The sequence below is a fragment of the Buteo buteo genome, chromosome Z (assembly GCF_964188355.1).
Source record: "Buteo buteo chromosome Z, bButBut1.hap1.1, whole genome shotgun sequence".
NCBI lineage: Eukaryota > Metazoa > Chordata > Aves > Accipitriformes > Accipitridae > Buteo > Buteo buteo.
In genome coordinates this window covers 31,974,052-31,987,854 of record NC_134204.1, presented here as the reverse complement: position 1 = coordinate 31,987,854, position 13,803 = coordinate 31,974,052, and the positions used below count along the sequence as shown (strand labels likewise).

The following is a 13,803-nucleotide window of genomic DNA, read 5'->3' as shown; positions in this document are numbered from 1 at the left end:
TTTGTTAAGATTAAATAGAGGAAAGGCTGAACTATATTTACATACAAATACGTCATCAGATTATTCTTGTTGGACACAATTCACTCCTCAACACTTCAAGGGGGAACTCCATTCATCTATCACACCTCCTTCCTCTGTTGCATACATCTTCCCTTAATATCTAGAGCCCTGTGGGTGAATAGCTAGAATCCCCTGTACTGCCTCAAGCTCTTATGATGCCAGATAACCAAACCAACTTAAAATTAAAAGCCACTACTGTTAAAGGAGTAACACTTTCAACAAGCCAACTACAATACTCCTTTGATCCCTTCATGAGCTGAAAAAAAATGCTTCTATTTGTTCAGCAAGCTGAACAACCCTGTAAAAGCCATCACTAGTCCACTCCAAAAGCCACTAAAATACAGGTGCAAGCGGGAAAGATCACAACACTTAGGAATGCACAGCTGCCTCACGAAACATCACCTTTGGTAACCAAGTCAATCTATTAAACATCAATTACCTCACTTTAGCAATTCAGAAAGTTTCTTTCATGAATTGAAGTTTCTCACTTCAAGCATCCAAGTACTTAACATTACCAGAATGAAAACACTGACAAGCTTTCCAATGCTGTCAACGAGAACGGTTTCATTGGCTCTTAGTGTCAAGGAATCTTCTGAGGTACCTCAGCCAATAGTTTCTTGTAATTTAAGAAAAATACTTGGAACAGTCTCCAAAGTGAGATGCATTTAATACAATCCATTGGGGCGAAAGAAGAAAATATTTTTTGTACCATTAATAAATAAAGTAAAACTTTAAAAATTTGTTTATTTCAGCTTTACCTCATTCTTTTTTTTTTTTTTTTCTTTTCAAATGCTGGAACAGCCTTCCTAGAGACAGGGTCAATGCCCCAGGCCTCATCAGTGTTTAAGAGGCACTTGGACAATGCCCTTAACAATGTTCTTTAACTTTTGGTGAGCCCTGAAGTGGTCAGGCAGTTGGACTAGATCATCGTTGTAGGTCCCTTCCAACTGAAATAGTCTATTCTACTCTATTTTTTAATTTCTATGTTGTGTATGCTTGATAACATGCATACTAGTACAGTAGCACATGCATATAATTCATAAACAAATAAACGTACACATATTGGGGGTGCATGTTCAAAAATCTTTCACCAATACTGATGCAAGATCAAAAACATTCACCACTGATCAGTGGCCTTTTCTATCCACAATCCAATCTCTCCCTACAAAATAACATGTAAAATAGTCAAGGACTTTTTGCTCAAAACCACTAACAGAATTCCATCTGTTTTTAGTTACACCATTTACTGCAGTTTCTAATCTTAGTACCTATATTGTTTCCAAACCAGAAAACAATCCACACTTTGGATAAACCTTCCTTAGTTCCATTAGTTCTTAGCACACAGTAGGTGAAAAGGAGCTTTAAACATTACCACTTCACTTGAAAAATACACATACTGAATGTAAATTCAAACACCCGGAAGTATTTCAAAGGGCCTCCCCCTTGAAAAATTCAAAACAGAACTTCACCAGCATCATCACTTCATTCTTACATGAAACCTTCATATATAGTTGAGACAGTAGTAAGTCTTAACAAGAACATTAGGTGAAAGCTCTTCTACTTCAAGAAATTGAATTAATTCAACCTGACCAGAACTTAGCCTTGTTCCAAAGAAGGTCCTTCTGACAAATGAAAACATTTTCTAGAATGCAATAATTTTAGTTCACTTTATTATCAAGTCCAACATATGATTTTAAGCTTCACCTTCAAAAACAAAACAAACAAACAAACCAACAAAAAACCTCCCACCCAAAACCCCAGCTACATGCATAAAAAATAATGCAAGAGATTCTCTCAAAAAATGCCCTTAACAGAAACCTTTCTCTTGCAGGATATTGCTAACAGCTGGATGTCCACAGAGGTGGTGAGATTGTAACATCCTTTTTAGTCTAAGATCATCAGTGATCAAGACTGGCAAAGTCAGCACCTTCCTCAAAAGCAGCCATTATATACTGAATTAAAATATATTTAAAACATTTTAATGACCTGTAAGTTTGCTCAACTTTTCTGCATTGAGTGAATTCTTTTAGTGCTCTGCCTGTAGCCAGTTATACAACATTTAACACTTCAAAACAAGTCCAAGCACGTAAGCTAATGAACATGTAAGCTAATGAACGTTGTCCTGAGGAACAGACCATAAAGTAAACTACGTTCTAGACAACAAGGCACATCCTGAGAAGCATCCCACAAGCCTGTTCTTCTTTATGTACTTTCCTGGAAAAGAAAATCAATTGTGCTCTGCTGATGGACTACAACCATAGCCTTAACAACTGGCAAAAGCTAGAAGGGTGTACGCTTTATCTACACTACATGCCACAAACGTAAGGAAACAGAAGCCTCATGATGATGTTCACACAGCATAGTTACTGGGCTGGTATGTCCTAGCTGGCTACTGATATAGGTTAAAAAAAAGCATCAGCACCCCACCCAGGAACTAATGAACAGCCATGCAGAGTGCAACACAAGGTAAAGCAATGAAATCTCAGCATAATTTAAAACAAGATTTTAATGCTATGACTGTCATCTGATACCTTTCAGTATCAGCTTTCTAAAATTGGATTGTTAGTTTTCTCCTGTAACCTGAGATGAACTCTGTAAATTATCTGGAGTTGGAGATATTTATAGACAGATCTAGAGTCTAATCTAGGCAGTATTTAAAGGGATCCAGCATCAAAATTTAAAGTCAATGTCATAGCTGTTTCATTGGCTGCATCAAATCAAACTGACAAACAGCATTTTTGTTACAACATTAATTCCAAGTGAATTCAAAGCAAGGGATTTAATGTCAATTATATATGTAGTCTCAGAGCAGGTGTTGCTAGAGCAGCAACTTCCATGCAAAAGCCATGACAATTCTTCTGTTTAGGGCCGCAAAACTTTTAAACTTTTCATAAAAAGAAAAGTTTGTGAACTTCTGTGTTATACTGTTACAGAGAATGTTATAGTCTGTTCTGTGTTTCATAAAAACCGCGTTTCATACCTCCTACATTCATTTTTTTTATACAAAACACAGGGTATATGAAGGCAGAAGACATGAAGCATATCTGCAAAAAAGGCACTGCTACAAACACTCTTTATATTAAGCTTAAGCGTTATTTAAAGTCAAAGTGAATAAAAAATAGTTGGTTATAAGTCTCATTTTCAGGAATAACAGGTGTTAACTCCAAGCAGATTGCTCTTACATATTTTCTCAATGCGACATTACTATCAGTAAATATCGTGGCTTAACAGCTCTGATTCACAAATAATGGAAATCATCTGTAAGCTTTAGTCCCAAATTTTACAACCCTTTCTGGAACAGGAACGAAAAAAAAAACCACTTTACAGATGAGAGGGCTTTTCAGCTGGGAGAGTGGGGTCTGAGGGCTAACAGGAGGATGGATACTCACCCTGCAGTACCAGATGCTCAGCTGAGACGGGGACAACACCGCGAAGAAAGCTCTCTGGGGATCCGTCTGGATGTGAAGAGGCTGCTCCTGGGACTCCAGAGGACAAAAAAGCCTCTTGGGCCAGCCGCTGAGAAAATACATGGCTGTAGATTTCCCACTTCCCGAGAAGCGGGCTCTCAGCTTTCTCTAGCCTAGGCGGGGGACGGCAGGGACATCAGCCGAAAGAGAGAGGCAGGAGAGCTCGCTGCCCGCTCGACGGCCTCCAGACGAAGGGCTCTGACCACCGGCCCAGGGCCCGTCACGCATAATCACCAGCGAGACGACGGGACCCCTCGGCTCACCGCTGCCGCCCGCGTCCGGGAGGGGGGCGGCCGAGGCCTCCCTGCCGCTGGGGGTCGCGGGCCGTCGCCCCCAGCCGCCGCCGGTGCTCTCGCGCGGGCGTGGGGGCGGGGAGCGCCGCAGCCGCCGAGGGCAGAGGCAGAGGTGAGTCCGCGGAGGGGCGAGAGCCAAGCGGGCCGGGGCCTGAGGGAGGCGGTGGGGGAGGCGGCCGGTCACTGCTCCGAGCGGGCCCGCGGGAGCTGCGGCGGCTGCAGCGGCGGCTCCTCCCTCCTGCGGGTGCCTCGCCCGCCCGCTCTCCGTGTCGCTGTCGTCGTCGCCGAGGCCCCCACCGCCATCTCCTCCTCCCCCGCTACGGCGTCTGAACGCCGCGGCCCCGAGCGCGACGGCGGCCCGGCAGCGGAGGGAGGGAGGGGGAGGGCGGTGGCGGGGCGGGACCACGCGCGGGGGCGCCCATTGGCCCCGGCCGTGGGACCGCGCGGAAGTGACGTCAGAGGCTTCCGAGGCTCCCGCCCCCAGCCCCGAGAGACTCCGTGTCAAGGTTCCGGGCGAAAAGGCGCGCGCCGGCGTCTGAGGCGGGGAGGGGATGGGCGGTGGAGCGCATGCACATGCGCGTGCAGAGGAGGGAGGGGGAGGGGGGAGAGAGGGGAAAAGGGGGGAAGGGGGGAAGGGGGAAGGAGGGAGGCGGGAGGCGTATTCTGCGCAAGCGCGCAAAGGCGCCGTCCGCCAGTTAGCGCGGGGTGTGTCCGGTGGCCTCTGGTGGCGGTCTGCGCATGCGCAGGGGGCGGTTGGGTGAGGAGGGTTGCGGGGGCCGGGGCCGGGGCCGCCCTTCCTCCCGTCCCGTCCCGTCCCGTCCCGTCCCGTCCCGTCCCGTCCCGTCCCGTCCGGTCCGCCGGCCCCGGACGAGCCCGCAGGGCACGTCCCGAACAGGCAAGCCGGGAGGCTGCGGTGCCGGCCTACGGCTCGGCCTCTGGCTGCCGCCGGCGCTGGGGCTGCTGACGCCTCACGGCCCTGGGAGGCCCCGGCCTGCGTCGGGGCCGGGTGCGGTCGGACCCTTCGCACGAAGTAGGTCCCCTCCGCATCCAGCCGGCAGCTTGGGAGATGAAGAGGTCGTTTAGTGACAGAGGGGTGCCGGGCAGGGCTGCTGTAGGTGATAAAGAGAAGTCTGGGTGAGAAGGACCTGCGAGCGCGGGCGTTGCCGTCGAGGCCGTGTTCTGGGGACAAGGTGAGCACAGGCGCAGGGAACAGTTGCTCACGCTGCGTGTCTGCAGCATCGTGGCATTGGCGTGAAGCTGCTGCCAGGTGCTGCCACAAACATTTCTCCCAAGAGACGAGTTGGATCAAGGATCTAATTAACCTAAAGAAACTTTGGGTTTTTTCTTCCTGCTAGTTTATTTTCCATCCGAGACCTGTTCCTTAATCTTGTTTCCATGCTTGCCCAAATGCTGTTATTCGCACGCTAAGGAGAGAACAGGAGAACGTGCTGTGAAGGATGAAAAGTAGAAACTAAAGCTGTAGCTTTAGATGTAGTGAATGAGACTTGTTAGTCTTCTCTTGTAACTGGAAAACAAATGGAGGTGGAAGAGAACTAAAGGTAGATGTCCACACCGTTGCAAGGGCGGTGCCTGTATTGGAAAGAATAGCTACTGGTAGAAATCAGGAAAGTTTACTGAACCAGTCTCCCAGTACTGTTTGCTAGAGGAGTTCCTCTGGACTGAGCTGTCCTGAAACAGGTCTCACTGGATGCAAATTATCCAGTTCCCTTCAAAGAACATGGTCTCTCCCCATGCCTAAGGCCTGCTCTCTCCTGACAAACATTTTTATGCCAATAAATTGTTGTTGTTACCATATGAATACCCCATTCCAGCTGAAATATTTGTCTGAACACAAACACAAAATGAGAAGTGAGTTATAAAGATGTGTATATTACAATCCAGACAAAACCGTATTATGCCATGAAAAAGAATATAGTGAAGGAGCAAAATACCAGGATATTTTGTACGCATGACTTTTAAGTGGGCAACTTGGAAATGCCTTACCATCAAATTCACTGCTGCCAGATAGGTGCCAGTCAGCACTTCTGCTACAAACACCTTCCTTGCTATAGTCTCTCTTCTGAACCCTTTTTGGCCTGCTTTTTTGATAGCTAGCCTTCTAAATTAGGAAATTAAAATAATATTCAGGAGTGTAGCAGCATCTCATTTATTAACACGCCTTCCGTTCCTCATATTACAAAATAAATGGCACAATACATCCTGAAGAATAGGTAGGACTTTTAGAATTGTCCTTCTTCTGGATTAATTAGATTTTGCCAAGTTCATCTTGATGAAAGTACAGAGAAATTTCTCAAAGAAAATCCATGAAGCAATTCGTAAGGGACCTACATGTCTTTCGTACTACTTTGTAGCTTCCTTAGTTAGTGCTACAGCATCCTAATGCATGTGTACACATAAGAGGTAAACATGCTTCCAGCTCGTGCTGTTCCTGCAGAACAATGCCAGGTTGTGTGCTGAGAGCAGCATTAATGAAGGAAACAGCTACTGCTGTTAGTGACAACTACATTGTAGCATTTTGTTGTAACTGTACATTGTGCAAAAAGTAAATGGGCTGATGTCTTTGTAATGTTTGCATTGCTGCTATTGTTGCTTTCTCTGTGGAAAGGCATGAGGCACATAATTGAAATTAGAAATAATGATGGTGCAGTGTTTCATTAAAAGTGCGACTATCAAAATCCTCACATCAGTGATAGGAATATGATCTAAACTATGTCATTTTTGGTACATTTTTGTGGCCTGAATCAAGAACATACTTAGATGCTTAGGATGGTAATTTGGTAATAATAGACTTTTTGTAGTCATAGGCTGTTTGTACTTGAGTACAAAAATATAAGCACATTTCGCAGTGTAGCAGTATGGGAATGTAACTCTGGGAATAATAATTCATAATAAATAATAATAACAATAATAAATACACAACAAAAGTTGTGTAGAAATGAAATGCACACAGGGCACCAAGCTCACAGAGTTTCTTGAACAGATCTCGCAGTGGCTACCAAGGCACTGTTACAGGATATAGCAGCAAGGCTGTGATAACAAAGCTCAGCAGAACTGTGAAAGCCGTTTATACACAGAGGTCAGTTGTCAGTTGTCATCAAGTTCACCTAGTTGAAGACAAGAGTTACTTGCAGCTGCCTACTCGGTGACAGCCATGTTGTTTTGGAAACTGCACTCTTGAGATAGCTGTGTCCTGAAAAGGATGAGCTCATGCAGAGCTGTGGGAACATCTAGGGGCATTGAGATATTGTAAGTCTATATACCTAAGTCCTGATATTAGCAGGCTAGTGAAAGGAAGGAGAGGACACTGCTGGTGGCAAAAGTAGATACAGGATGAAAATGTTGCAGGAGGGTAGGTATTCCACACAGTTACCACTGTTAAGACTCCTGGCATTGCTTTGCAGCTATTGCCATGAACTGTCATTTAGATTGTGCAGCTAGCTCTCACCTAATGTTATATCTGCAGCTGTTGCATGAACAGTTACAGAAGGTCAGTCCTTGTATGTGAAATTGAAACAAAAGAAAGATCCCTCCCTCCACTATTATCACTACCAGCAATGTAGATCAAAGCCAAAAAAACCTTAGACTGTTAGCGAAGCATGGTCATAGTCAATGGCATGACATTTTTGCCATGCTGCTTACAGATGCAGGCTTTACGTCACATAAGCCACAGAAGTTGTGTGACAATGCGTGAACATCTGTGCTATGTACATCAAAATATCTTTATTTAAAGTCATCTTGAATTCTTAGAACTGGTTATGGAACCAATGAGTCCTTTACCTTGCAGATTTCTACTGCTGAAATGTGAAGGTTGCCATAGATTAGCCTGTTATTTAAACTGCCTGTTTCATTAGTCATCCTTTGACCCACCAAAAATGAACTTTTTCACTGAGAACAGAGCCATGTAAACAGAACAAGGTAGGGCAAATATTCAGCTCATTTTCCTATAGACCATCCACAGAGATGATTTCAGAGAGTGAATTATAATGGTTGTTAGCATCCTTAAACATGAAATCTAAGGAAATATCAAATTATTAATATCAGTAATTAAAAAAAAAACCACCAAACAGTAAAAGGGAAGTTACTTGCTATAACATGCTATAACACCACAGGAAAATCTTATGTATTTTAAAAGGAAAAAAAAAAAAACCCCAACAACAACAACATCAAGAACAACAAAAAAAACCCCACAGTGGATTGAATGCTAAGTCTAGGCAGCTGCAGCGCCATGAGTTTTATTAAAGCACAGAGAAAAATCACTCTGATTATTGCAGACATTATCTGAATTCAGTCATTCTGGGATAGACCAGTACAGTTCTTTTGGATTAATGGTTATGTTTATACTCACTTTCTGTCAAATTTTTTATTTTTACACCCAGCTGAGGTTAAATAAAATAAAAACCTGATTCTGAGCAAAGTTAGGTGCAAGTAATAAAATTAATTAGATACATTCCACCTGTTTTCCCTAGCAATTATTCACAAATGGTTACAAAATCATTTGGCAACTCTTTACCATTTGATAATTTGTAAGTTTATGCAGTTAATAATTATTGGTTTCAGATCATTCTCTAATTTCCTGTAAATACTCACCATCCATTTTATAGTGGTATGTCATTTCACACAAGTCACACAGTACTGTTTTCATTTTCTCACTGGACAATTCATGTAACTTACCAGCAGTATAAACCAGTAGCATTAGAACTCATGTTTCCGGAGTTTTGCAATAGAGTTTTGAAATAATGTCTCTGGGGTTTTTTCAGTGGATGAACTGAACAACTGACACATTTTTATTCTGAATTTTGGAAATGTATATATTATTCAGAATTGGCTTTCACCAAGCATTCGAGAACCCAAACCTGAAATTTGCAAGTAAATTAGTAAGTTTGCTAGTGGATTCTGAAGTGGAAATATATGTGTATACAAATATTACAATAAAGTCATAGTGGTTATGGTTTAGTTAGGTTAGAAATCAAATACATTTGGGCCCAGAATACTTTCTTATGTTTACTTGTCTTTGAGAAAATAGAAAGGGAAATCAAAGCAGAGCTCTTATCCATATGTTAACAGCCATACAAAATATATAAAGCCAAATATGAAGGGAGAAACAGATTTGAAAGTTCTGGAAGCAACCCATATCACTTAATGGATTAATCATTGCCAGTGTCAATAAATACATGTGCCAAAACCATGGGCTGTCAGATTGAACATAGCTACCACAACATTTGCAGAAGATTTGCGTTCTTTGGAATAAAATCCATATAGAAACATTCCTGTGGACATCAGTTTGGTTTTCATAACTGCTATAAATTCAGTATGGGGGTATTTTTTAAAAAATTCTTCTACGTCAGTGAAAATATCCCCAGAAATACATTATCTTCTTTCAGACTTTATTATCTGGGTTTCAGTGACTGATGAATATGCTCTTAGTTTCATGAGTAGCCTGCCACTGAAGTGTTTGCTTTGTGCACATGATTACTTTGCCAAAAGCCATTGTGGTTTCTGAATACATCTAGAGAATTGCATTCCCTGTTTGAAATGCTTGAAATTTGATACTAGGAAGCTGAAACGTCCAGAATCACAGATAATTTTTAAAGTCTTGGCTTTAGGTAATAAGTTATTCTTTTGGATTCTGGAACATGCAATGCAGCCTCTTAAGAAAAGCACCAACATTATGAACTGCAGATCATTTAATTGGATTGGATCAACTCTGATCAATAAAAAGGCTATATACAAATGATATATGGCTTTCCAGGAGGAAAAAGTGATTGTAGAATGAGCTAAATGACTCTTGGTATGCATTTTCTAACATCATTTTCAGTATAAAGCAGTGCTGGAAAAACATTTTCTATGCACTATAAACAAACTGACTGAAGAACCATGCAAGCTGCCATCTGTGGAAGGCAATTAATTAAGCTTTTATGGGGTGATGGCTGCATGTTTTTAACAGGTAACACCCTCTACCTGAAGTATGGGGTACACAGTTCGGTTACAGTATACTACATGCATATGGGAATTGTGGACAAAATGGAGAGATGGGAGCTCTTCCATGTAGAAGCACTGGTAAATAGGATGACCTAGACTTGTATGTTATACATTTAAATTATTGGTTTTACTAGGTGTTTCTGGAATTTTGTGAACATTGGCTGTGTTGTATCATCTGAAACTCAACAGTAGTGCACTTGAATTATCTTGCTATACGTATTAGATTGATACATGTTATCCATAACACTTGTGTTATGGATACAGTGTTACCTGTACGTGCCCTGACTTCCCTGTTGAATTTGAAGAAGAATGTTTTCAGTCTGAAGATGAACAGTGAAGGAAGACATACATGTTGGAGACAGGAATCTGATCTGGTAGGCTGTTGGACATCATCTGCAGCCTGTGACACCACCTCTATCCAAGAAGCAGGATCCTGACTTACAGGTGTCAAGATGCAAAACTAATTTGCAAGTATCTTCTTGAGCAGATACAAGGGACAAAGTAAAAGAAAAGAAGAAAATAGAGGGATTTTCTTGTCTATGATTAGTGGATATTAACCTTAATTTCGTCTTCTGTGTGTCTTCATTGTAGGCACTTGTCTGGACTGAGATGTATATTAAATAACCTCTGACAGTGTTTTAAGGTGCCTGTAGCATTAGCAGTGCCCTCTGCAGCTTTTATTTGGTAAGCAAAGAGAGCTATAGCAATTCCACTCTATTTTGATAATGTTTTTATATGGTTCAGCTAGTTCTTCTAAAATATTTTGCTAGTGGATCATCATCTGAACTTTGGAGTTTTATTCCCAAGCTGCTTGGAAATAAACACAGAGTGCTGTAAGTGAACATCCATGAAGTACTACGCAAACAAATTACACACTTGTTTCAGTCCTATCACTGGTTTCCTATCACTTTGTGTGTTACAACCATACAGCATCCTGGGCAACAGATATTCTAGTTTCCATCTCTCTTCCCCTTAGGAACTCATCTCTGTCTATACTGATCTGGCTGTGTCTGAAAGAAATGGGCGATCAATTCAGTTTTTAGTTCTTTGTGATCAGTGACTACACTGAAAAAAAAATCAGCTTTTTTATAAGGCAGATTCAGCCAAGTTGATACTGAGGTGGAGCTGCCCCAACATCCCTAAAATACAGCTGCAAGTACAACTGAAATTGTCACTGTCAGAGGAGGCATCATATTTTGAGCTGTTTCCTGTTCAAGTCCAATCCAAAAGAAATTATTTTCAAACTCTTTTTTTTTTTCTATGTGTTAATGATCTATCTCTTGCAGCTTAAAATATCTTCCAGTTGCAGGACAAAACTCAGAAGTCATTTATCTCTTGGTAAATTACATGAACACTGATTGCTCATTCCAAATCATCATTGATTAAATGGTAACCCATTCAATGCAAGAATATCATCAGCATAAAGCAGAGCCTTTTCATTACTGTATTTATGAGTAAATTGCTCTTCTTCATGCCTATCCCCTGCACATCAAAGTATGTTTTCCAATCAGGATGCTCAGAGCATTAAGGACAATTATATGCCAAGAGTTCTGACTTCTGGTCTGAGACGGTGCAGGGACATCTGTGTGGTGTCTAGGAAGTCACCTAAGTCTTTGTTGTTAAAATCTTGCTAATAATATGTGCCTCACCAAATTGTTATGTGTGTAAATTAGTTAAGGAGACAGATTCCAAGCTGTTTCTCAAGCAGAAGCTTGTACTTAACATCAGCTGAAGATCTGAAGGGGAAAAAGATGCAACACCAGGACTAGCTGGTAATATATACACACACAAGAATTGTGAATACTGTCACTTATATTCTTAGATGGACCTCACAAGTATTAAATAACCTATCAGAAAAGTAAACCCATTAAAGAAGAATGCATTGGAAAAATTCTAGAGAGGTGGTTGACTTTATCCACATTTAGAAAAATCTCTAATTAACTATCCTGTGGCCTGTTTAGAGGTTTGATGTTTGTAAATAAACACTGTGTGGAGCTATAGAGCTTGTTCTTCTGGGGATGTAAATTAGATAACATCAAAACAGCAAAATAAAAGGGGAAGTGCTATATGAACTTCTGCTTTTAGGCTACACTCCAGTAGTCACATTTTTTCAGTCACTGAACCATGCCAACCTTTCAGCAGTTCCTTGACAGAGTTAAATAGACATTTTCCTAAATGTAATCAAAGCACTTGTTTTCACTGATATGTTCTTAATAAAAAATAGAGAAGCATTTCAGCTTTTGTAGACCATACACACAAAACTATCGAGTAGGAAGCAAACTGGTTGGAATGCTGGCAGAACAAAACAATTCTGTACATAGACGCTTACTTGTTTTGGTGAGCATGTTATGTGTCATTGGATGCCAGTTTTCCAGCTCAGATACTGCTTTATGACTTGGCTCAATACTTATAGTAAATAAAGGACAATTAATGCAAAATAAGGACATACTCAGGCAGAAATGTTTCCATTACTCATCTTTTTGGAATTGTGTGATGAAACATAGCATCAATTGTTCTTAAACAATCCTGGGAACCATAGGTCTCAGAGTGACTGGCATATTTACAGTCTTATTAAAAATAATTACTAGGTTTTAGTAAGAATACTATACTTCCATATTAAGAGTTATTTTTCTGTTTTAGTTATGTAGGTCAATGAAAATTGTTGGCCAGCCCCAAATATGTTGAAATAATCTCTGTGACTGAAAATGCGCATGCCTGATAGAGAACAGATGCAGCAAGAAGTTTAGTCAGAAGACTCCGGTTTAGCAAGCATGTGCTTTACGTGCTTTGGTGATTCACATTGGCTTCAGTGGTGCTGAAATACATTAAACACTTTAGTACTTTCAGTGTGCCCTACCGTGAAGATGAGAGTTTTTTATTCACACATTGAAAATTAGTGAAGCATGTTTTCAATGCACTCCTAAACCAGGGCTACAATATCTACTCTTAAACACTTTTTTAATCATTGAAGTTTTGCCCTAATAAATACCAGCTTAACATTACTTTACTGGTAGTAATGAGAACATTATTTTATTAGTGTGTTCAGGTTGTTCTTGCCACTTGAACACTGTTGGCTGTTCTCACCCTTTGACACCAAAAAGGGCACCAAGGGCAACAAGAATGATCAAAGGCCTCAGAGGACTGCAGGCTGCTAACTAGGATCTGACTCTGGGTTAAAGTCAGCAAACAGAATGTGGAAAATTTTCTACATGACCTGAAAAGGACTGTGAATGTGAATGTACATGTAAGATATGTGAGTGAGGGCAGGTGCATGTTTCACTATTGACCTTCAAGACTGATCAGCTGGAGACGAGGAACTGGATCAGGCCAACTCCTGCATGTCCATGCTTATATGAGTGTGGTTGGTGTTTACATGGGAATCACGGAGGGAAGAGATGAGGGGGAAACATTGCAAAATCTTACCAAACTCGACAGTATGAATAAGAACCTGGTGTTCACTGTCCCTTCCAGTATAAGACCTAGGGAGTATCAAGTGAAGCTTGCCTTTGATAGGTACTGAATAAATGGAAGGAGGAAGTCAGTGGGTCCACTTCTTGAGTAGGCTGTTATGTTGTAGACACGTCTTCTCCCCATTTTATGATTTTTTTTCCAAAATCAGTGGATCAGCCAGTATCTATTGTTCCTTGAAGAGCATGAAGAAGATTGCATAAAGAATAAAAATCATAATGTCCAGGATCAAAACCACTGTCATTTCTATGCCACCTCCATTTGGGATGCATAATACATAGTCCATAAGCAGTCCCTAACATTAAATGAGGCAAAATTCTAATGCTTCATCCACAGTATCCAATGATCCTCCTTCAGCTTTTACTCAGGCAACACATTTCAAAATGCCATGTTTGTGTTCTTCGACACAGTATCCATTTTATCTAGAAACCGTGTAGGAATAGATAGAATTCTAATTAATCTCTATTGACATGGAAAAAGGAACCTTAGTGAGTCACCAATTACAAATTAATTTT

The 13,803-nt window shown here is 41.3% G+C and overlaps 1 protein-coding gene across 4 annotated transcripts in view; it reads right to left on the bottom strand.

Annotated features, from left to right (window-relative positions):
- RIC1 (RIC1 homolog, RAB6A GEF complex partner 1) overlaps positions 1-4,176 on the bottom strand; it is a 57,448-nt gene extending 53,272 nt beyond the window's left edge. For all 4 annotated transcript variants that reach the window (XM_075021582.1, XM_075021585.1, XM_075021583.1 and 1 more), the window contains exon 1: positions 3,450-4,176. In XM_075021582.1, coding sequence (XP_074877683.1) covers positions 3,450-3,590 — 141 coding nt within the window. In that variant the 5' untranslated portion in view covers positions 3,591-4,176. The remainder of the gene's footprint in view (positions 1-3,449) is intronic.
- Between the last annotated feature and the right edge of the window lie 9,627 nt (positions 4,177-13,803).